General features: G+C 45.1%; 1 protein-coding gene across 1 annotated transcript in view; it reads left to right on the plus strand.

Annotated features, from left to right (window-relative positions):
- Positions 1–25,547, plus strand: part of LOC119815260 (guanine nucleotide-binding protein subunit alpha-14) — a 149,231-nt gene that overhangs the window by 118,624 nt on the left and 5,060 nt on the right. The window contains exons 3-5 of the mRNA XM_038331414.1: positions 20,314–20,468; positions 23,554–23,682; positions 25,188–25,317. Of these exons, the coding sequence (XP_038187342.1) occupies positions 20,314–20,468; positions 23,554–23,682; positions 25,188–25,317 (414 nt within the window). The remainder of the gene's footprint in view (positions 1–20,313; positions 20,469–23,553; positions 23,683–25,187; positions 25,318–25,547) is intronic.

Raw genomic sequence — 25,547 nt, forward strand, 5'->3', positions numbered from 1 at the left:
ATCTCTTGCCCTTTCTATGGACAGAGACATAAACAAGAAGACATATACACAAGGACACACACACAATACATTCCTACATGCAGAAACCCACGGACACATCTTAGACACTTCTTATTTAGAAGTGGCATCACTGTTTCCCCTTGCTTTGTCCCGGACCATACTATCCCTCCTACAGTGCAACCTCGGTCACAAGACCTCCGCTAAGCAAGACAGTTTCAAATTTATCACCTCCGTCATCACAAACTACTTTAAAACCAAGAGACTCCTCATCACGTTTTCTGATGCTTAGCAGTACGTTCTGGCCATACGTCCCTCCTCTAATTAGTAGGTGTGGGGAGTGAGACGTGTGGAGTGATTGGGAGGATACAATGGGAGCAGAGCAAGAGGGGTCAGAAAGGATCCAAGGGGTTTTCCCGCGTTTGAGACTTCCACATAACTAAATCCATAAAGAAGACTGAGGGTGCTGAGGAAGAGACAAAACATGAGACAAAAAACCAAACCAAAACAAACAAAAGGACAGAAATACAATTTCTTAGTTGTTGGAGCATTGCTTTGTGTGTTTCCTAAAGCAAGAAGCAGTGCATGCAGTTAGAGCCGGGGAAGAACCGGGGGAGAGACAGCTGTTTTTTATGAGTCTCCGTGAGGGTCTATGGGGCCTGGGGGTGGGGCTCAGTTGTTCTTGGCTTTGATGGTGACATTTTCTCAGCTGTGGTATCTGATCCAGCGTATATGCTCTCCATGGCTGTTCTTTGGAAAGGAGGAATTGATTTATTTTTAAAAGGTTCTCCTGCCTTTGGCAGAGAACCAAAAATCTCTTTCAAGTTGTGGAAATAGCTTCCCTTGGAGACCTAACCTCTCTGTCACCCCAGGGAGCCATTGGGACCACATAGTATAGAGGCAGCAGGCTTGCTCCTCGGGACTTCAGCGAGCTGTTTCTCCTGTTATGAAGCCCCCCTATTGTGATGGCTAAGAAGAAAGCGAGATGGAAGCCATGGCCATGGGATTCGCAGAGAGCTGTCCTTAAAGACTGGGGTAGCGGTTAGAGCCTGAAAACACAGCAGTCACGTGACCCATTCAACTGAGAAGTGGGAATGAGCCCACAGTTTGTTGCTTCATTTAAAACATGACTAAGCTGCAGAAATGAGTTTTGGGTGACGTATAAAAATGGTACTTTTATAAGAGCTGAGATGTCAGGATAAGTGATTAGGAGCCTTAGGGAAAGGCAAAGACATCCAAAACCCAGGGTCAGGCATGAGATGAGCCCTAGCTTTGTCTCCTCTCTTTGCTGGCCAGCTCAGGGACTGCCAGCTCCACCTGGTTATTGAGTCCCAGGAAGGCTCCTAGTTTGAATCTGGGTTTGTTGTAAGTATAAAATGTAAACTGGATTTCAAAGACAACATAACAGAAGTAAAAAAAATGCACATGAATAATTTTTTATGTTGGTTTTCTTTGGGAATTATCTTTTAGATATGTTGAGTTTAAATATTTTATCAAAATAAATTCCCTTATTTCTTTTCATATTTTTAAGTGGCTTGCTTAAAAATTTTAAGCGTAACAAATGGTTCTCCTTATATTTTTATCAGGTAGAGTTGATCTAACCTATTTCACATGAGGGGGCAGAGAATAAGGCTGCATGAAGAGACAGCTCACTGGTTAAGAACATAAACTCCTCCTTCAGATGACCAGAGTTTAGTTCTTAGCACCCACAAGCAGCACACAACTTCCTCTAACTCTCATTCCAAGGATCTGATGGCTTCTTCTGGCCTCTACAAGCACAATTCTCAAAAGTGTGCATGCATACACACACACACACACACACACACACACACACACACACACACACACAGTTACAAATAAAATAAAATATTTTTTAAAAAGCAACAAAAGAAAATGTATCTGTTACTATGGCTCTCTCACCCAGCTAAATAAAGGGAATTACTCTGGTAGTGTGTGCCCATATGGAATGGTGTCTTCCAAAGCTACATGAGAATATAAGGCAGAAATAGTGGTCCCTTCTCCCATAGTCCTCATTCCTCTGTTGGAAAACCACACATTGACTTATGTCCCTCTCTTTCAGATCTGAAGATTTCTGACTAAAGCCATCTGACTCAAAATTCACAACTTATTCCTCATTGGCTCATTCATTCACTCATCTATTTGTTCATTTTAACATTTTATTTTTAATTTATATGTAGCTCTGTGTTTTCACAGTGCAAGGAAGAATTATGGCTTTTTCCTGGCTTTAAAATTCCTGGTCTGTAGGGAGATAAAAGATAAGAAAGAGCTGGCCTCGGAGACCTAGTGAGGTATAATAGGCTGCTTGAGAACTGTGCAAAGTGTACCTATGCCAGGAGAAAGGTCACTAAGACTTGGCTTGATTCGGGGGTAATCCATAACTTGATTCATGATGCCATCCAAAGAGGCTTTGCCAAGTTTAATTAAAGAGATTAAAAAAATAACAAATACACTGAAAGATTCATCCTGATTCAGCCTCTTCCAAAAGAACTTTATTATAAGTTAAAAAAAATCTTTCTCCATCTATGCCTACTTGTGCCTTCTCTCGTCTAGCCTGTTTGCTACAGACTTTCCAGCAAAGCATGTGTGCACTGTGTACCAGTGCTCTAACTGGAGCTTGGCTTACATCAGGGAGAGGGTCCCCTGAGACCCTCGACCTAGAACCTGAATCTCTAAAGCTACATCCTTTCAGACATCGGTGAGCATCAATGATCAGGTGCCTTCGGCTTTTGAGAACCTGATGAATGAGAACTTTGATCCCAGGACTCCATTGCTCAGAACCCATGGCCTCCTCCAACAGGGACATTGAAGTGAATGTGGGCTTGTTGTATATATTGTTTGCTGCTACAATGGTGGTGGCAGTATTTTCCTTTTTGTGGGTTGGGGGACATATTTTGATCTTCCTCTTGGTTAGGAACAGCCTGAAATCTTGATAATAGAAAACTCTAGGGAGCTCCTGCCTCTACAAGCAATTTTGGCTTTCGTAAGAGCACTCTGTGTGGTCTTGTGAAATAGCCAAGCAGGCTGAAATTTTACAAAAAGCAGGTTCCCTGTGAGAGCAGGTCCCGCACAACAGAGATGTAGTTTGTATAGTCTGGAGTAAATGGTCAAATATTTAAGGCTTTAAAAAAAATGACAATGTTTATTAGGGCCCGTGAAAAGAATTGCTCATGGAAGGTGGTGGAAAGATCTGTTTCCATTACTCACAGCACAAGCTGGCGGCAGTGGAAATGGTTTAAATTCTTAGTTCTCTGCAGTAAACTTCAGGAAAGTAGGTGATGAAGCCTATTCAGTGGGCACTCTGAGGCCAGACGAGGTAGGGCGGTGACAGAACCTTGCAAGAGGTCAGTGTGCGTACTTGTTTCTATATATAGCCCATCGCTGCTTTCTGTGTTGGAATATTGGCATGGTGGCCTGTGTGGGATGTGTGTCCCCATGCACTGGCTCAGTCAGTCAGGTATTACTGAATTTCTACAAAGCATTTTTAGGAATCGGTGCAGGCAAATAGCCCACAGGAAGAGGAATGGGGAGGTGGGGAGGAAACTAACATCACATAGTTCCCAAGGTCACTCTTAGCAATTAGCTCTTTCTATTGGCTGCTAGTTTTTGAATTAATAATTTTTTATATCCCTGCTTTGTTCACTATGGAGGCATTTTGGGGGGTCTCTAATCTATGTTCCTTACCGTTTATATCCTTATCTCTCCTAAATCACCTTGAGGATCACCCATGAGACTTGTGTTTACCACAACCCAATGGGCACAGTGAGCAACCAGGATTGACTTCTAGAATAAGTCATGTTATATTTAATCACTAAAGAGCAAATGGGGGTTTCCCATTTCCAGTACCAGAAAAATGGACTATGTACAGTTTCCCTCATTTCTTCAGCTAAGCACAACTACAAAATTTAGACACTATACATAATACAAAGCTACAAAGGCTATGAAAGGTAGATGAGGTAAGGAAGACTAGAAGAGGCCTTAGGAACCAAGAACTCCCTTTTGTGAACTCACGGGGCTTTCTTACTGCCTTGTGTATTCTAGATTTGCAGCAGGAGATGGCAGTGACTTGGAATCCCAACAGGAAAAAGAAGCCCCTGGTAGCAGCAGGGTGCTCTACATCATATCCCCTCTCCATACAGGGCAGAGTCAATCCATCAGAGTAGAAGATCATTGCAGAGCATACTAGCCCAATGACCAAGTTAATTGAAAATTACTCTTTACACCAATCATTTCTATTTATTATATTGTTATGTGCTCATTTTCTTTATTCTTATTTTAAATTCTCTTGAATTAAGAAAATTTCATGAATTTCAGACATGTATAGAATATATTTTGATTATATCATCCCTAATATTTCCTTCTACCTCTTCCTGGATCATCTCCAACATCTCTCCCTCCCAACTTATGCCATTTAAAAAATAAATAAAACATTCATCAAGTCCAACTGGTGTACATAAGAGCATTGTTGTGGGGCCATCAACTGGAGAATAGACACACTAGGAGCCACACCCTTGAAGAAAAAGGATTCTCCCTCTCCCAGCACCCATGAACTGCCCACGGCTCCTCAGTAAGATGAGCATGTGTCCCTCTGCCACACATGCTGGAACTTTGACTGGCTTGATCTTGTTCAGGGCTGGTACAAGCACCTACAGTTGTCCTGAGCTCATGAGTGCAACAGCCCTGCCAAATCCAGGAGACAATGACAGCAGCAGCCCTCCCCAGCCTTACCTACATCCTGCCACCTGTTCCTTGGTGTTCTCGGAGTCTTGAGAGGTTGGGGCAGGTGCAAGAGTGTTATAGATGATCATTTAGGTCTTGAGGATGCCACAGTCACTTATTCTCTGCTCTTTGGTCAGCTGAGAGTGGCCGTATTATCTGTCACCCACTGGGAAGAACAAGCTTCTCTAATGCGGTCTGAGAGTTGCTCTGATCTTTGGATATAAAGATCAGCATTTAGAACACAGTTTGATACTATGTCTGTATAGCAAAATAATAGTAGTAGGTTCTCCTCTAGGGCTTGGACTTCTCAGGTCATGTATTACTGGCTAGTTTTATAGTCCCAGGCAGACATGAGTTTCTCTTGTGGAAGAGGCCTTAAATCCATCAGAAAGTCATTGGTTGCCTCCATAACATTCATGCCACTATAACAACAACATACATGTGTTACCGGGCCAACTCTTACTGCAGTTCACAAGATTCACAGCTGGATAAGACTGTTGATGACTTTTCTTTGGCAGTAGTCAGCATGGTACCTTCTGGTAGTGCTGAAGATAGCAAGAAGGATATATCCTGATTAGAACCAGCTTGATTTTTCCATGTCTAAGACTAAAGAATTTAAAATCTTCAGCAATATGGTCTCACCATCAAGTTCTGGCAGGACACCACAAGGAGTAGCAATAGCCTGCATTATTTTTAGGGTTCTCTTTGACTTCTCCTCCCCCAGACCAACAAAAAGAAGTGAGGTATCTCATCCCTGGCATTAAGAGTTTTGTTTAATAATCCATGACTTCTAAGAAGACATTATCCCTCTATAGAGGGTACCTCCATTCAAACAAGTTTTTAAACATGTAAGATGTACCTAACATAGGTGGGAAAAGCTAACAATACTCAATTGTTTGTAATATGTAACATGCTACTGTTAGTAATTTCTAAACTGTAGAGTACCTAAAAAAAGAATTAAGATTTGTGGAATGTTCATCTCTGGCAGGGATGAAGTTTTTACATTTCACCATTCCTTTGGTATTTTCCAGAGCTTTATAATGAATCTTTGTAGTTATGAAAAAAGGGGGGATGTTTTGAAATCAGGAAAATTGCAAGCACTCTTTAGAAAAGCCTTTCAGTATGTTTCTGGGATCCCTCACCAGGTACCCTTTCCCTATCGCTTTCCCTGATCTCCAGCAGGCTTGCCATTTGTTCCTCCCACATCGCCAGAGACCAAAGTCTTCTGATGCCCTGCAGCTGCGAGCATTCTCCAGCAGCCGTGGACTCTGGAGAACGCTGGGCTCTGGAACCTTGTAGAGCAGAGAAGGTGCAGAGGCAGTGACCTACTCCCCGGGGCTCATGGCTTTCATCATGTTCTCTGCAAAGCCTGGAGGGTCAGAGAAACCCACGTATTGCTTCCTTTTCTCATTATTGTGACTGAATGCCTGACGGTGTCTTACAGGAAGAGGGGTTTCCAGTTAAGAATCTGTGGCTCAGCACTAGGGAATGCTTGTCAGGCCGAACCCATACTCTAGCAGTGTGGCCTTGAAGCATGACTTTTTCCCATCTTGGTGTGTTAGGACACAGAAACTCACCCAAGGATCTATGTCTGCCAGCTAAGCTCTACAACCCCAAACAGCACCGTTAGTGAGGGATCAAATGTTTAATACATGATAAGCCTATAGGGGACATTCCACATTTAAGCCATAATCCGTCAGTGGTTCCAAGGTGGGTCATCCCAGCGTGGGAAGTCTGTTCCAGTGACATGCTCAGCTGACACCTGAGCTGAGACTCAGATACAGACCCACTAATGCATTGACCTTCCTCCAGCCGTGACATGCTAATCAAGTTTATCATTTTAGAGGTTCTCAGCATCACGATGAGCACTGTTAGACCACACAGTCTCTGTTGTAAACCTAGGGGGTTTCCCCATTAAATAACTGTGTTATACATTGAGTAGCTGCCATGGGCCTAGGCTTGTTCAAGGTATGTTGTTAAAGTAGAGAATAAAATGTTGCTTAGCTTCAGTTGGTTTTCATTTACTTTGCAGATAAGCACCCAGAAACAAATAGGCCGAATGATTTGCAGTGAAAAGTGAATTATAGGCTTAGCTTTGACCCCAGATGGCTAACTTCAGTGTCTTGAGGGACTTCGGCACTAGCAGAAGCACATTTACAGGTAGAACAATGGAAGTATTTCTATAAGTTGTGGTGACACTGGCTGCTGACACCATTTGTTCTAATTTGTGTTGGCAATGGAGTTACATCTATTGCTTGTCTCTGAGTTTTCTATGTCATAAAATACCTGCGTATAATATGTTATGTAATATTGTATCTGCATAGCATATCATAATCTGCTTATGTTCCATAAATTTGACCCCTACAATGTTCCTAGAACATTGTTATGTAACAGGGGCAAGGCCTTTGTCCTCAAAAAGTTGACAGTTCATGAAGGCATTGTGCTAAATTAAATAATCTCGGCACAGAAAGACATATATTAAAAGTTAATTTCATAGAGGTAGAGTGTAGAATCTCAGCCATTAGAGGCAACATAGGTTGGAACCTAGTGGGAGGTTAGATCATGGATGCTAAATTGCGTTACATGGTAGGAATGAGTTTTGGTGGTCTATAGAACAGCTGATTGGCCATGACAAAAACATACTGTATGTTTCATGTAGAGCAGAAGGGCTTGAAAGTTTCCAACACAAAACAATAAATAACAATAACTATATACTGCGTCCACGTGTGAAACCCTCACTGGACCCCACATGCATGTTGGTTTTTAAGAATCTCTCAGTTCAAGAAGAAGGCAATATGTCACTAAAGCATTTCACAACTATGTAACAATTGTCAGAGGTGAGTCTGTGATGTCAAGGAGGCATAATCAGGTCACAAACCCTACCCAGGTCAGCACATAGCTCAGGAGGAGGTGTTGCCTTTAGACTGCAGGTAAAGAAAGTCTTGATGAGGTTAATTCCCCCGGCCATAGCCACACTTCTGGGAACTGTGGGAGTGGGTAGGGGAATGGGGAAGAGGGACTGGGAGGGGAGGATGGGGGGAGACTGTGGCCAGGATGTAAAATAAATTGATGAATAAAAAATATACTTGAATGGAATTTATATATTGGAGACTGGAAGGGGAGGATGGGGGTGGAGCCTGCAGAGAAGTAGTTTCTTGTGCCACAAGCTGCTTGTGGAAATGGAAATATTTCTGCCCCTTAATTTTCCATTTGAAGTCCTGTGTTCTGCCACGGGGTTTTCATGGGAAGGGCTTGATGAAGGCTGTTTGGATCTCTAGTAAAACTCAACAAGTTCAATATCATAAAACAAAACAAAACAAAACAAAATCTCTAGGCCATGACTCTGAATGAGAAGGAAATTCTAGGTCAAGGTTTTCCATGACTCAGTAACAGAGTTATGGCCTTTTCACGTGCCCAGTGAAAGCCTGGGACCTGGACCCATGATGCCAGATGACTTAGTCAAAGTGAAAGCCTTGAAGCCACCGGCCACATCTTCCGTGGACAGATCACAGTCAAGTTCCCCGGGAGACAACTGTTTCAAAAATTGTACTTTTCCATCATCATGGTTTGAAATGTCAGTTTTGCTAAAAGAAGGGAAAACCCAGGAAATTCTTTCCTATGCAGTCATCTTCAGGGGGCACAGTGAGAGAGACTCCAGGGGCAGTTTACATGCACTGTCCCCAAAGCACTGTCCCAGTGTGGAGGAAAACATCACGCCATCATTTTTCTTGACTTGACACAGTTTCTTGCAGAGCGAGCCCAGGGCTTCCCTGGCATTGGATACTTCCCTAGTCTGTTCATGAAACTTCTCATCCAGGAAGGAAGCCAGTCTGTTAAAGAATGTGCTTTCTACTCCCTTACCAGAGAGGCTGCATTCCTTTTGAGTTTAGCTACATTATCTCAGACGTACTTGAGCTCTATCCCATATTGGGTTCTGAAGTGTCTAGAGTCACGGAGACTTCTAGTCTCTTTTTATTATATACACATCAAACTGTAGAGAATATAATACCTTCCTGCTCACCACTCCATTCTCTTACATCATTCATTCTCACTTGCCCCATAGTCAGGGTAAGTCACATTAACTAATAGCCCCTACAATACGCTCCTAAACTTCAGTGCCATAACACAAAGGAAGTTTACCTACGTTCACATAATGTTTATGTACAAGTTTGGAATGGAACCTAGACTTTTTGGACCACATTTGTAGTAGCTTTTGTAAGCCTACCTGCCTGCCTTTCTTTTCTTCCCTCTCTCCATCCCTCCCTTCCTTCCAGGACATGGTCTTTCTATATAGCTTTGGCTGTCCTGGAACTCACTATGCCAACCAGGCTAGTCTTGAACCCATAGAGATGAATCATTTCAGCAGAATAATAGTATTTGGTTTTCCCCTAGGTCCATGGCTTACCTAATCTCAGATTCACGACCGCCCAAGCAGTGTCAATAATGGGTTCCATCTCAGGGAGTGGCCTTAGATGCAGATAGTGGTTGGTCACTCCCACAGCATTGGTGTCACTGCTGAACCAGTATATCTCATAGGCAGGTAACCCTTGTAGATGAAAGGGTTTGTAGCAGGATTGGTGTTTATGTTCCTCCTCTAGTAGTGCAAGAGTACCTTCCTGCACCATGGACACGAGTCAGTAGGGGGGAAGACTCTAGTTAGGCACCAGCTTTACTCTTCGGTGCTCAGTAAAATATGTAAGTGTTGTTATCAGCAACAGGGCTTTGTCAGTTTATGGAAAGCAACCAATAGCCTTGGAAATAGCCTGAGTATTTTTTATTTGAGGGTTTCTATGGGGCCCCTTTGGCCAACCACTCAATTAGATGCAACCCATTCCTCAACCTGGAGGTTTTACTTGGTGGCAAGAGATGCCTAGTTGGAGCTTTGTCTCCCCTGTTTTTGTTGCTTCTATTTAGATTCCTTTCATATATGTATATATTTTACATGCTTCTAAACCTAGTAGGTTCCCATAACATCCCTCGTGTGGCCACTAGTGTTAGCTGTCCCCTCCTTGTATTCTCTTGCCTTCCTCTTCCCCCATTTCCCCCATCGCCCTCCCTGTCGAGTCCTCCTGAGTAGCCCTTAGCAGCATGTTCAGAGCAGATCAGCTTTACTGTGGGGAGTGACGTCTGTGTCATTCAGAGGAACAACACTCCTACAGAGAATTTTTACCTGCTTCCTTAGGCATTATAGAAGTTGAGTCCCTCAAAGTGTTAGCGTATCTAGATTGGTTTGAATCTGAACCTTGGTTGCTTCCACAGAAGCCAGGGTGGCATCAGTAAGGGATCCAGCCCTGACAGAAGCAGTCAACGTCGTCAGCGATGTTCGCCAGAGTTTGGTGTTACTGTCAAGCACGCTGCTGCACAAGGGTTTATTTTCATAAAAGCGAAGCTGCAGGGCTCTGGCCAGAGAAAACTGGAGACGTTCCCTTAGTCAAACTGAGAGCACCACTCCCTGTGAGTTTACCCAAGAGCCCATGAAACATGTCCTTGGACTTTTGGGGTCCACCTGGATATGGCATCTCACTCAGCCCGCACCATGGCAGGCCTACTGCTCAAGGCCTCCCTAAAACCACACAGTCTATGATACTTCATGAGCCAAATTCCTGGTTGTACTCTTCCATGTGATGACAGTCCGCTTATGGGAATGCTTGTGCCACTTGGGGGCTGCAAGGCTGCAGTGGGAGCCATGAGGCCATCCCCGGCAGATGTGGGACATTACTGGGGTTCACCCACACCCAGCAGCCACAGATGCAAACATCCTCGGCATGAGGTAGGCCTCAAGGGAGACCGTTGCTCACTCAAGCTAATACGTGTTAACCAAACTGGCTTTTTCGTGGTTGTTAACTTCACCTTCGGAAGTACATGAAATGGACCTCTGACACATGCTTGTACATGGTTTGGGTACAATTCCCTTTTTTTCCAAAAGGCAAAAAAGTGTAGTTGATCCTAAAACTATTTTCTGAGCTTCTCTTTTAACTGCTTGCACATAAGCGCCTTACCTGTTTCTGTCTGTTCACCCCTTCCTGGCCCAGCCTTCTGTGTTGCCAACAGCGAGCATGTCATATGCTGGGTCTGAAAGGATAAATGGAAGTTCCCATATAAAGGGAAGGAAGGAACAGGTAGCCTGTACTGGGTGACGGTCTCATTCAGTTCCTTGTCATGAGAGAGAAAAGGATGAGGGGGCATATTTGAAAAGCTGGGACACAGAGATGGGCAGGGTTTGTGTAGGGCACATGGTACCATGTGACCTTGCTGCAGTATTTTATGTGATAAAACTGCCTGAACCAGGCTTGCATGTGTGAATGTGTGTGTGTGTGTGTGTGTGTGTGGTATGAAATCAGAGTTTTAAAAAGAATAGCATTCTGAAGAGTTATGATAAGTCAAAATGAGCAGCGGGTAAAAACAAACAGTCCCCAGCTCTGGTGGCTTAGGACACATACACTTTGCTCACACTACATGACTAACCGAAGGGCTGAGGGCTCCACTTCCCACGGTTATCAGTTGGATTCCAGGCTAACGGACACTTGCACATTGTATGATCATTACAGTCTCTGTGACTCACTGGGATAGATGAGACAGTAGAGAAACATGAAGCAAGTAAGAACCTCTGCTGGCCTTGCAAACTACCCCCCATCCCAAGGGGAAGAAGGTCTCTCTGTGTTCCTCGGGAAAGAAGGCCCTGGAATATTGGTAAATACTAAAAATGTCCACCCTGCACGGCAAGCCTTGTGTGCCGGCAGTAGGGCCACATGAGGGATTGGAAGCTGCGCTCATGAGGTGGGAAAGAGGACCATTCTAACCACGTATTTGTGATTATAGTGGTTTTCAGAGCTAAAGACTGGGACATGTGTAAAGGGGTCTGTCAGACCGGATATGGGCCCATTGTAATGACCTCATCATATCCAGATTACATCTGGAAAGACTGTTTCCACGCAGGATCCCATCTAAGACGCAGGGGATTTGAATTTCAGTACATCCTGGTGGATGGTGCAGTTTAACCCATAGATTCCTGCGGGTCTTCTAGGGGTCGACAGAAATGTTCTAAAGTTAGTTGTGAGAGTTGTGCAACTCTGAATATTGACTGTACATTTCCGATCAGTAAACTGTATTGAAATTATACATGAATAAGGTTTTTAAGTGAGAGGGAGACGAGAATGCTATACGATTTTTGTTTTTTAAAAAAGGATAAAACAAGGACCTTGTAGTCAGAAACCCTTAACTAAAGAAAGGTTATGGACCTGGTAGAGCACTTGCCTGGTATGCTGTGTGCCCTGAGTTTGAACCCAGCACCAAACCCTTACCTACATACATGCTCACATACATGTAGTCACACACATTTGGACATTCATGGTGACATCAGACTAATTTAAATGCCAAGAAAGAGTCCAGTAAAGGTGATGTGGGCGACAGTAGAGGACACTGCGTTACTTCTTTTCCTTTCTTTTCTTTGGTATCATGAGAAGTAACTGTGGGCTTGTTAGAATCTGCACATGCGCTCTCCCCACGCTGAAGGGCCTGGCTCCCTCTTGAGGTTTAGCCCTGCAGGCTGGCTGGAGATGTCAGGCTGGCCAGTTGCTCCTGATCCTGGATTCCCTGGTCTTGTGGGATCTTTGCTTTTGCAGTTGGCATCATTCTGCCACTACTCACCGCTGAAATGGAAACCAAACAATCATTCTGAAGCATTTCTAATTGCTTTTGATGTCACTGGAGAAGCTACACATGTTCTCCGTGGAAGTGGGGGAAAACCCTTTATCTAAGAGCAAATCGCGCTTTCTAAATGACAGAAATGTTTGGCTGGAGCTAAAAACTAAAGGTTAAGGATAAAGGTCCATTTTATTTTATATTTAATCCCCCGGTCTTGGTTCTGTTGGAGCTGCACGGGGGAGGGGGTAAAGCAAAGGTCAGCATCTACTCAGAACTGACCAGCTCATGTGTGAGGCAGGGTTTTTAAAAGGACATCTAGCAACACCAACTTGTGAAAACAAGTTAGCAGCGCCGGGTCTTTCGGTGCCCACACGCCAGCTGCTTCGGGGTGCACTGTTGATGTGCTCGTTACAAGAAGAAACCACGGTTACTTTCTTTATTTACACCACAAGTAAAGACTGCTTATGGGAACTAAGAGTCTTAAGAGTCCCCAGTTTGCTGTCACTTTACTGGACTGTGGTGGTGAACTCAGTGGTGACCAACACAAGCGTGGATCTCGAGGCACTGTGCTTTATGATAGCCACTGAAACGTTGGGGACCCAAGTTCATCTCTTACTCTGAGCTTCAGCCTCAGTGTCTTGAGTTGTCCCCAGAGGGATATAGATACAGATGGAGATGAAGTCACGGAGGTCAAAGCAGCTTAAGGAAGGGTTTATTTGGTTCGCAGTTTGAGAATACCATCGAGGCAGGGATGACAAGGCTGAACAAGGAAGCAGGCTGGCTCACATCAGGAGGTGGTCTCTGGGAGGGGAGCAGTCTCAGGCTGCAGTCACCCTGTAGGAAGAAGTTGTGACTGATGTTGTCTGTACACGCTGTCAGCTTCAATACTCATATCAGAGCAAGGTCTTGCCGACCCCATGAGTCGGAGACATAGGTGTCCTTGACATGGCCATGCTCTTGCCCCCACATCCTCAGGGCCGCCTTGCAAAGAATTCAACCATGCTGCCCGTTGCCTGCTCTCAACAGCCTCCTTGGGCCTTGGCAGGTGTCTCCGTGGCCCTGTCCCTCTTGCATCTTCCATGCCTATGAAACAAGCGCCACCCGGATAAAGTAATAAATTGTGTTTTTCTTGCCATGATGAAATACCATGAGCAAAAGCTACTTGGAAAAGAAAGAATTTATTTTAGCTTGTGGTTCCAGAGGGGAAATCCAAGACGATGAAGCAGACAGCTAGAACAGGAAGCTGGATGATCACGTTTTTCATTCACACACAGGAAGTAAAGAATGAGAACAGGAAGTGCTGAAAGACTACAAACCCTTAAAGCCCAACCCCATGATGCACTTCCTCCAGCAGCCTCCTTATGGCTCCATAACCTCTCCAAACTGCACTACCAATAGGGGATCAAATGTTCAAACATAACTTATCAGAAGGGGGTGCTAAAACCACCACCTGATGTTGCCATATTCTGCTGCCAGCTCAGAGTGGAACCCAGTCCCTTGGATCATGGTTGCAGCCTGTATGCCTTCCGAGCTGACCCTAGGGAAAGACTTCACTAGGCGGTTGCTGTCAAGCAGAGAACATAATTGGTGGTGCTTTCAGCTCATTCTCCTTCCTTTCCAATAACTTTGTATGTCACAAGCCTTTGGAGCCTTTAATGGATGGGATCTTGCCCTCAGGGATCTTTCTTACTATTTGAGTGCCCTCAGGGCATCTTTCCTACTATTTGAATGCAGAATGGAAGGTTTCTTCTCTCTCTCTCTCTCTCTCTCTCTCTCTCTCTCTCTCTCTCTCTCTCTCTCTCTCTCTTCTTTTCTTTTTTTTGAGACAGAGTTTCTCTCTGTAGCTTTTGGAGCCTATCCTGGAATGTAGACCAGGCTGGCCTTGAACTCATAGAGGTCTACCTGCCTCTGCATCCAGAATGCTGGGATTAAAGGCATGAGCCACCACTTCCTGACTGGATAGTTTCTTTTATGTCACTAATCCCTATGATAATTACAGCTGCTTTCTCTGCATACCCCTTGACTATAAGCTCCCTCCTTTCCCACCAACTGGTACATTTTTCCAGTCTCAGATACATTTGTTGCTGTCTTCCTCTCGTTGTATAACAGAACACAGCACCGAGTAGTAACTACACCACAGCCTGAATATTCTCCTGTATTGAGATTTATCCACCAAATAAAAAGGCCACTACTATTGAATTCAGTGTCTCACGCAAGTTCTCAGGCCATGGCAGAATGCAATTAGGTTTTTGCCAGGATAGCACAGTCTTTGCTCCCTTTGGAAACTCATGAGTTGGCCCTCCACGGCCCCTATTGTTCTTGGTATTCTGGTCTTCCAAACTAATGCCACAATGGCCCATTATGCTCTGCTTACAAAATTCTGTGGCTTTTAAGGTTCTATCCCACAGCCCCCTACCCTCACAACCAAAGCAGTTCCAAAAGTCTAAGAAACACATGGTCAGATTTGGCATGGCAGCGACCCCACTCCTGGAACCAAACTTCTGAATTTACTTTTCACATTGCTGTGACAATATCTGACAAAAGCCACTTAAGTAAGGGAGGATTTGTTCATTCTCAAGGTCCATAATGGGGGGCATCAGAAAAGTGAGGCATTGGGTCACATTGCACCCACATTCAGGAAACAGAGAGAGATGAATGTTAGTGCTCAACCCTTGTTATTTCAGCCCAAGAACCAAGCCCACAGGGAGACGCTAGCCATGGTCTGGGTTTCTGAGTCACTGCTGCTTATAATTCATCTCTCTGTGAACAGCAACACCCAACACACAGTGAAGAGAGTTTAGGGTGTGACTCGGGACCCAGGAAGGATCACGGCTCAGGGCTCGGCGATGCTGAAGGCTGGATGTTTGCCTCTTATCGCCATTAATGGAACTGTGTCCCCTGATTAAAGTTGTTAAAGATAACACCTTCAGAGTTCTCTAGACCACAGGTTGTTGCCTCAATCATGTACGCCTGTGACTCCCCTGGCACAGTATGCCATGTTGTTTTCCCCTGAGAGTCAGACGAGCCACTGTTATTCCCCCTCCAAGGAGCCAGCAGACCTGAGGTGCCCGCGTCTAGCCACGCACACAGCACACATAATGGTGATAACTTTTTTTTTGAGGTGGGGGTCTCACAGTGTTTTCCAGCCTGGTCTCAAATGCTCAGTCTTCCTACTTCAGCTTCCCAGGTAGCGGGGAAAGCAGTTATAAGCCTCTTTACCTGTTACCTCTTGTTTTAAAAAGTGACATATAACCAAGTTTACCATTATGGCCATTTTAAGTAGCATTAAATATTAAATATGAATATATCAACATGCATGGCTTTTGGTTGTTATTATGTATAGGGGATAGAGGACTAGAATGATGGGGAGGACAGGACAGAGATCCACTTAGATGTTCCAGTGCCTTTTATACATTTGGAGTTTGCATGTAGTCTGTGGGTCAATTCCCAATCTGTTGACTGGGAGGAACTTCTGCACTTACTGTTGGTGACAGAGTACCAAGAGAAGAAGAGGGCTGGATGGGGGCTGAGAGGGAGGAAAAGGGAAGCAAGGAGGTGATTGGCCTTCCTAGAGCACTGGGAGTCGGCAGAGCGATTGTCAGGGACAAACCAGCATCGTTTCTGTTCTCTTGCTTCATATAGCCTTATCAATGCCACTCTGAAAACCAAACCAAGCCAAACCAAGAAAACAAAAAAACAGAAACAAAACCCACCACTGTGGTTGATAAACAGCCCCCAATCCCGAGCAAGCAACTTTTCAGTGTTTCTACCGCGGTGACTTGAACTCATATTCTAGATTATGGGTCTTTATTAAATGCAGGAGGCCATACTCGTATTTAAAAAGCACTCGCGATGTGTCTGAACTTCAGACTCATGTACTGCACTTTTTATTTGGCCCTGTGTTCTGATGAGCCTTTGATTGCTTGGTTAATTAAATCCAGACCGCGAGCTAACCTTGTCGAGCTACGATGGGGTCTCTTTCCACTGGCATTGGAGACACCACAGCCTCATGGGCGTGAGTCAGCCTGGTCCTTGGCGCTCTGTCTAACCACAACCAGGACTTGACTAAGGCAGTCCCCAGCCTCACATACTGCAGAACACCCTGAGTTCTCCGAAAGCTTTTCGGCCCCTTCAAAGCTGTATGCTCTGAGCTGGTTTTGCTTTCCGTGGGGGCGGGCAGAGCTAGCAGAGGAAAAGCTGGTTGCTACCAGAGGTCAGCACCTCTTTTGATGTCCTATCTAGCCTGAGGGCAAGGCTTGGGCTCTGAGGCCTGCAGGGCTGGGGAGGAACAGTGGCTTTCCACAGAGCAGAGGACTAGGGGTCCTTGGAAACGAGAACCTCCTGCTTCCTCCATTCTGTTCCTAGGCCGAAATGCCTGTGGGTTCTCACTGCAAAAGGAAAACAACCACCAAGCATGCATCTAGGATTAAAACCATTTCCAAAACACATTATTAAAGCAAGCTGTGACCCACATATTTGTTGTCTGCTTAAGAGTTTTTCAACCTATTGAAAAGACTGGAAAAAGTGAAGCACCAGAAAATAAAGGCGGTGGGGGTGGAATTGTTGGCGAATGGCTCTCTGGAGATGTGTTGCGACATCTGAGTTTCAAACACGCCAGCTTTGATGTGGAGGATGAACCCACCCGGCTGAAACCATCACTGAGCAGGAATGGGAGCGAAGAGTGGCGAGTGGCGGGTGGCGTGGGGTCGACTGCCTGGATGTGGGTGCGTTTTTGCAATGAAAGAGAAGCAATGGGAAACAATTGTTAGGAACACAATGTAAATCCTCCGAAAAGAGTGGTTCAGCCACACACAGGCCCTAGTGTACAAAGAAACGGGCCGCCTTCATGGGCGGCGATGCATACAGCAGCAAAAGCTAGCGGTAGAGCCTTGAGGCCTTAGCGCCAGGGACAGCTTTTCTCACCCCCGTACCTCAAGTACTTCACAACTAGTGGACCCTTTCATCGCCTTCAAACACCTCAGAGGATTTGATAGAAGCCGGTCCTCCACGGGACTCAAATCTGTGGGATTGTTTTGTTAGCTTCAAAAGTGGCCCCAACGGAATATCTTCCATTAGAATCTAACTCGTTCTTTCCCCTCTTTCCTTAAAGGATGAGACTGTCTGGGTCATTAGGCTAATGTTACCTCAGAGAGAGACTGCAATGTAGTCCTTAGCCGTGCAGTTTGGCTGAGACTTTATGGGCGCAGGGTACAAAGCTACCTGCATGGAGTACTTTCTGTCAACAGACGTGCAGTTACAGAAGAGGCCACTAGATGGAGACATGAGTCATAAGAACGTGACCTGTGGCCCAGAGCTCTTGCATTTCCGCACTGTTTATGGTCCCTGAGAGTGCTTATTTTTATGCAAACATATTGATACTGATGTTTATGTTAACTGCTAATGCACATTAGTGACTATATTCTCAGGAGACAGAGGCAGGAAGAACATATATTTGAGGACAGCACGGGCTACGTAATAAATCTAAAACAAGACAAGAAAAAAGCACATGGTCATGCTCTTTAGAGAGAGAGTTAAAGACTGTGTGGATTGGCATCAAGGGTGTGCCTTCAGGCTGTGTGGTGCTAACCTTGACTTTCTGCCCTCTTTTAAGGAAAGTATTTCAAAGCCTTCTGCATAAAAACAGCTAGCATTAAATGCTCCCGTACAGATTTTTTCCACTCTTGTAGAAACCCTCTTTTATCTCTGAATGCCTCTTCCTTTCTTAGCAGAAGAATGAGGAGGAGGAGAAATTCTGTTTAATTATGTCTATCTGTGAGTAGGTATGTGCATGTCAGTGCAGGTGCCCATAGAGGCCAGCAGAGGGCACTGGATCCCCTGGAGCTGGAGTCACAGCCCATTGTGAGTAGCCTGATGTGGGTGCTGGGAACTGAAACTGGATTCTCTGTAAGAGCAGTAATGTTCTTAACTGCTGAGCCATCTCTCTAGACCCCCTTCTCTCCTTTAAGAGGGAAATTGAGTTTTGTCCTCCAAAGAACTAGAGTACAGCAGAGCAGTCGCTAGACACGATGTGCAGAAAACAACTCTCTAGTCCACACATCTGTAGGCCTAGCACCTATGACTCTCTTCCCAGCCTAGAGGGTTTAATAGGCAACCATCTCCACACTCCTTCCTCCCTTTAAAATATTAATATATTTAAATGAGCATGGTATGACTGTTAATGGCCTGAGCCCTGTTCCAATATCCTTTGCCTTCACTAGGCTTCATTTATGTAGGGATATTAAGTTATTAACCTCCCTAGAATTGTAATGACTGAGTGAGATACTGCTCATAATAGACTCTAGAATATCACAAGATAATTATTCACTTTGTGCTATGATTTTCTTTTTATTTTCTTGTACAATACATTGGAACCATAAAAATATCCACTTTTAAAAAGCAGTCACTGTAGAATAAGTGACCTATCCTAATACAAAGGAAGAGCACACACAGGACCTGTGAGCTGCGAGCCCTCATGAACTTCTAAGGACACATCAGGCTGCTCACAGTGGTCCATGACTCCAGCTCTAGGGGATCCAGTGCCCTCTGCTGGCCTCAGCTACACAATCTTCAGTCTCATGCTGCACAATAGCTAAAAATGAAAAAAAAAATCAAGTTTCTGTAGATAATTCCTATGGGTTGAGGGCAAAGCTTATCACTTCTTCAACAAAGCCTAGTTGCACTTGGTTTTTAACACTAAAAATATATCTTTTTAATATTGGGGCCATTACACAGCAATAACTGACCTCCATTCTGCAGGCGGTATTATGGTCCCTGTTTAATATAAGCCAAGCAGAAAGGAATGGGCAGCGAAGCTCCTCATAACTGTGACAAAACCACACACTGGGCAGAACTCTAAGATGGCCTCCACAGTTCATGGCTCCTCTTTGGTGTATGAGGACGATGATGGCTCGCTCTCCCTTGACTAGATTGTGTGATAGAGTAAAATAGGGGTTCCCTCTCAAAAGAGAAGGAGAATCCAGAGATAAAAGAAGGGCTCTATAGGAACTTCAGGAATCATTTGTCCTTATGTGGAAGACCTCCAGGAACCCACCAGAGGGATGTGCTACGACCTAGTACTCCTGCCTGTAGGGCTGTTTATGGCCCAGGCAGTCAGCGATGGTGTAATGTCACCAGTTTAAGTTAAAATAATGCTATCCTTTCCCATCATGGGAAAAGATCTAGAGTTTAGGGTTTGAAAAGTGACCATGATATGTGAGTATAGTTGCCAAAACCTAAGAGAAACCTTTGGTGACAGTCAAGAAGAAAATAAGCTGCTTAGTCTCCTCCATTGTGAAGAACTGAATCCTACCTACAACCTGTATGAATTTGGACTAAAATCCTGAGTGGTTCCTCAGGGTGCAGTGATTCATGGAACTATATGGTTGGAATGTGGGAACTTGCTGTTGAGTGGAAGCTTTCTGTTGAACTTAATGCTGCTCTGCAAAGTAAAATCAAAAAATTAAATACAATAAAAAAGAAAAAGTCTTAGGGAAGAGAAAAATATCCGGCTGACAATTGGCATTGATTTTTCATTCTCAGAGATAGTGTGCCCCTGTTCTTACACCCAGGGTGGGCCCACTTTCTACCACACAACCGTGCTGCGCCACCAATGCAACAGTTTGTGTATACACTGGCTACACAGATGTTGTAATGAGCAGACGGGCAGCATACTGTGTCTCTGTTCACTCTTGAGGGCTGGGTCTGAGCAGCTGCCTCTAGTATCGCTGGACTTGAGGTGCAGATCTCGTGTCATCTGCGGTTTACCTCCTCAGAACGTGCAATCAAATTGCCCCATGCAGTCTACCAGTTTCTGAGGACTTGCTGCGCACAGCCCCGTACCTATTGGAACCCTCGACCCAGGATCCAGGGCATGATTATCCCCACATCTGCTAGCCTGGCCTTTGCTTAATGCAATGTTTTCTTTCCTTTGACTAGGAAAATGCCCAGATCATCAGAGAAGTGGAAGTAGACAAAGTCTCGGCACTCTCCCGGGACCAGGTGGCAGCCATCAAGCAACTGTGGCTGGATCCGGGAATCCAGGAGTGTTACGACAGGAGGCGGGAATACCAGCTGTCAGACTCCGCTAAGTAGTGAGTACTCCGCCCCGACACAGCCGCTGCCACACTGCTCTCAGGCCAACTCTGCAAGACTTCACTCCCTGCTCTGAGGAAAGGGGGTGGTCTTTCACGACCCCTGGCTCTGACTCTTAGCATTTTCTCTCCTAATTTTCTGTGGGTTCCGATATGTACCCTGGGGTCGGTACCCACTTTTGCCCACCTAATTAAATTGGAAATTCCCTTAGCAGAATGGATCTAAGTTTTGGTGCTGGAATTGTAATTTAAGCAAAGAACACACCTGCCTGTTGCGGTTCCCTTTCTTCTCACACACTCCTTTGGAAACCACAGGCAGGTGTAGGCGTTACTTAAATCAGCCACTGGTCTTGTGCTACCCTCTAGTGGTAGACATCGGCATCTGCAGGACCAGCACAAAACTTTTTGACCCTTTCAGAAAGTCTACCTCTTACGTATTTTGGATCCATAAAGCTTTAAACCATCATCCCGCCAAAATCTCTATTGCACACCACCGTGGAAAGTTTGCAACGTTTCCCTTTCTTAAGAGTCCCCTAGGGCCGTGTGTCATCAGTAGGTGACTAAGCACACAGATTATTTCTTGGGTTGCTGTCTGTAGTTCTGTAGCTCATCTTTTCCCCTCCTCCATACCGCTGTCCCTCCTCCCAGGACCATGACACCCCACCCCCAAAACACCCAATTTTTCATAGGTGTTGGCCTTCTCTTGAGCTAGCTCAAATCGGACAAAACAGCTGTCAGGAAAGGCATCATTAGTTTATGTGGCTTTAGTGACCTTGCCTAGACATTCGTCCCAGGCAGGTAGTGTGCAATTCATTCCAGGTTGGAACAGCTGATCCAACTACATCAGCAAAAAACATAATGTCAGGAGAAGAAAAGAAGCCAGGAAGTTGGCAACGGAGAAGGGAGGAAGAAAGTCTAAGGAGTCAGGGGCTGCTCCCACCCACTCCCACCCCCATTTCCTCCCAGAAGCAGCTTGCTGTCGCTGGCCTTGTGACAGTGTTGTGGGTCTACATCCATTTGGAGAAAGCTCACCAGAACTGCTTGTAGGACTAATTCAGTGGAAATCTTGAAAACTTAAGCAAGTTTACTGGGAGGCATGCCGGGATGGCTGGGGAGGCAAACGGATTATACAGAAGACAACAGCAGTTAATAAAGGCAGATAGATGCCAGTCCTGAGAGTCAGTAGATGTGGGATAGCAGCCTGGGGAGGCAGGAGCAGGAGCATCTCCAGCCAGCCTGTGAACCTAGGCTAGACCCTGTCTTAAAAAAAAGGAAAAGCCAGGCGGTGGTGGCGCACACCTTTAATCCCAGCACTAGTAATGTCTGCATTTTTAGATATGCGTTTTTTTTTTTTTTTTTTTCAAGACAGGGTTTCTCTGTGTAGCTTTGGTGTCTGTCCTGGAACTCTCTCTTATAGACCAGGCTGGCCTCAAACTCACAGAGATCCGCCTGCCTCTGCCTCCCGAGTGCTGGGATTAAAGGGTATGCGCCCTTTAGATTTGCATTTATACTGCCCAAGTGAGTGTACCAGGTAGCATGCTAAGGGCTATGTGGCAACCAACCAATGCCCTCTAATGTCAGAAACGGCACAGTCTGGTGTTCTAATCACTCTTCAATCAACCCATCACTGTGGTGTGTCTCCCTTATCACCCACTCATAATTTTGGGCCACTTTCAGAGTCCCCAGCAGATTCCCCAAATCACAGATGATGGCATTGTATTCTGTGTTTTTCCCTAGATAGACACAGCATAAGATGAACTTATAAATTAGGTATAGTAAGAGCTATTGAGTAAAAGTTGAGCTATTTGGTTTCCAACACTGTGATCCCATGGCAGTTAGTGTGATAACTGGCCCAGCTACTGAGTGACTAACAGGTGGGTGGGATACACTAGGAAAAGCACATATCGCACATAAAGGACCAGTGACAGATTTTATCCTGCTACTCAGAATGGCACTGGATTGGAATCTCATGAATTGTTGTCTGTAGCTTTGCAAAACACAAAAGCAACACAAAAAGAAAATGAATTACTTACTTCTGGTATTATTTTCCCATTTTTTCTTGGATCATAAATGACCATGGGTATTTGAAGCTGTGAAGCAGAACACAGGATACAGGGAGAGCGCTGCAAAAAAAGTGGGCCCAGCAGTTTGAAGTTGGTGAGGTGCGTCGCTAGGGTGACATGCTCAGCCCTGGATATTTAGGATGTGCTAGAGAAAGCAGCAGAGACAACGCCATTGCTAGCTGAGGTCTTTTGTAAGGACTTAAGTGAGTTTTTGAAGACACAGTCTCTAGCCCAGGCTGGCCTTGGACTCTCCATGTATTTCAGCAGGACCCTAAACTTCTGATCCTCCTACCTCTACCTCCTGAGTGCTGTGATTACAGGCATGTGTCACCATGTTGTAGGAGGTGCTGGCTTTAACCTAGTGCTGTGTGCATGCTAGGCAAGTACTCTGAACACTGAGTTACACTCCCTGGTGAGGTGTATTTTAAAGGAATTCTTTTGACTTTAGAAAAAAATACATGTCTTTAAAGTCAGAACTTCAATACACATAAATACCAAATAACATGAAACAAATTTTGAATTATTTTAGATGTCTCACTTCCCAGGGTTCTTAACAGGAAAATGTTCTTATTTTGAGAGAATTGTTTCATGGCCTGTTTGACAACTGCATATTATCATAGAAGCTGTTCTTATCACTGATCAGAGCCTTCAGAGAACAGTGTCTATTTATTAATGTTCTTGGATGGAGGCAAGTGGGCAGGTCTGGCGGGTGAGGGACCAGTATCGTCTCCCACCTCCTTGGTCTCTAGGTTGCTGCTCCCCTCATGGCCACAGAGATGATGCAGCTGGGAACTGGGATGGAGTGGCCTGCATTCTCAGAAGGCTTCCAGATTTACTTGAGTCCTGACCCCTTCAGAATGGTCTTGGGAGGATTGAGGCCTGGCATAGTCACCTCTGCATGTTACTGTTGGCCTCCAAGTCTTGTGGGGGCCCTGTAGTCAGGGAGGACTTTCCTTGAGCAAGGAAGGCTGTTTTCCTTTCTCACAATGGAGCCTCAACGTCTCAACTCTTTAATGTCACAGTTACCTGACTGACATTGACCGAATTGCCATGCCCTCTTTCGTGCCAACGCAACAGGATGTCCTTCGTGTTCGGGTGCCCACCACCGGCATCATAGAGTATCCATTTGACTTGGAGAACATCATCTTCCGGTAAGTCTGTCTCCCAGACAGAGGCCTTTAAGAGTCAGTCTGTTCAGGGGACCTGTCCTGAGGTGTGCGAGGATTGGGTGTATTAGGAGTTATTAGGTGTGTGATTCCTAGCAGCTCTTAGGTCTCAATAGCCTTCTGGGGTTCCAAGATCCACAACAGAGGGATTTCTGGGCTATTCCCAACAGGAAAAACTTTCTTATGTGTAGTCACACAGATGTGCACTCCTGTGACCACACAAATGCTAACATATTTTCCCTTAATGTTGAGTAAGATTTCTCTTTCCATTATTACCTTGTCTGAGATTTATCCTTAAAGAAAAGCCATGAATATAAAAGTATATTAGTTTTATAATATATATGGAGTACTTATAGCTGTGTAAAATGTATCTATTTATATAATAACACTCTTAGGATGAACAAATCTTTAGTGAACTTTGTATATGAAAAATAAATAATAATACAGGTCATTTACAAAACACTGGAAATTTCAAAGCACCTTTAAAAATTATTTTGTTTATGTGTGTGTGTGTGTGTCTCAGTGTGTATATATGTGTGCCAGGTGTGCAGGAGTCCCTGGAGATGACGAGGGCATCAGATCCCCTCGGACGTCTAGGTGCTCAGGCTGAACTCAGGCCCTTTGAAAAGCAACAGGAGTTCTTAACCCCTAAGCCACCTCTCCAAGCCCTCAAAGCTCGTGTATCTATTATCCCTCTATCCTTTCTAACGATGATCCTTACACACCTTTCTAGCCCTCCCACATCGAGTCCAATATTACGGTCTGTTTTAGCTCTTCTTCAGCGCTGTCACGTGGAGAGGGTGGTAAACAATACTCTCCATGTCTCATTTAGTGGGCACTCTCTCCTTAGCTGTGGGTTTAAACGTTTTCAACTTCAAAGGCTGCTTGCAACCTCCCAGGCATCTCAGAATGAGTTTGCCAGAGTTTTGGTGGCCAGGTTTTGCCTTCAGAGCCACAGGACTGGGTTGAAATGCCTGCACCTACACCGAGAGGCTCACAGCTACCTGTAACTCCAGCTCCAGGAGACCCAATGGCCTCTTTTGTCCTCAGGCCCCCTGCTCTCATGTGCATGTCACACACACACACACACACACACACACACACACACACACACACACACACGCACACAGTCCCGAAAGACAGAATACAACTCATACGTTAAATACAGGACCTGCAGAAGAGGTCCCAGGAAGATGGCTTGCCTTTGTCCCCTTCGTGTCCTAGGGCTCCGTGTGGGCGGCTGGAGTAAAGGACTTCCGCAGCAGGTTCTTACCCAGTGTCTCCAGGAAGGCTCCATCCGAGTCCTTTGCTTGGAATCCACCAATGGTTCCCACCGCCCAGGGCAGCACTGTTCTAACACTAACCTTAAGAACCCCTTCCCGCGAAATCACCGAGGACCACAAAGGTTACTAACTCCATGGTGTAAGGACCTGCATCCCTTTTCCTGGAGCTGTGCATTCCAACTCTGGCCATCTCTCTTCACTGAGCAGGATGGTGGATGTTGGTGGCCAGCGCTCTGAACGACGGAAGTGGATCCACTGCTTTGAGAGCGTCACCTCCATCATTTTCCTGGTTGCTCTGAGTGAATATGACCAGGTCCTGGCCGAGTGTGACAATGAGGTATGCCGCTGGGGTGGGGTGGTAACTGTGGAGGATGGTCTTATTTCTTCAGTTTTCTAGAAGCCAGCACTCAGGTGTCTGTTACTAATGCAGCCGACTGGTGCACTGCAGACCCATTTCCAAAGTCCCCTGCAACTTAAATACTGTCACATGTCACTTAACAACAAAATACATCCTGAGACAGACCTCATCAGATTTCAGAGCCAGGTTTGGTGACACAGCACTCAGGA

The sequence above is a fragment of the Arvicola amphibius genome, chromosome 1 (genome assembly GCF_903992535.2).
Source record: "Arvicola amphibius chromosome 1, mArvAmp1.2, whole genome shotgun sequence".
Classification (NCBI taxonomy): domain Eukaryota; kingdom Metazoa; phylum Chordata; class Mammalia; order Rodentia; family Cricetidae; genus Arvicola; species Arvicola amphibius.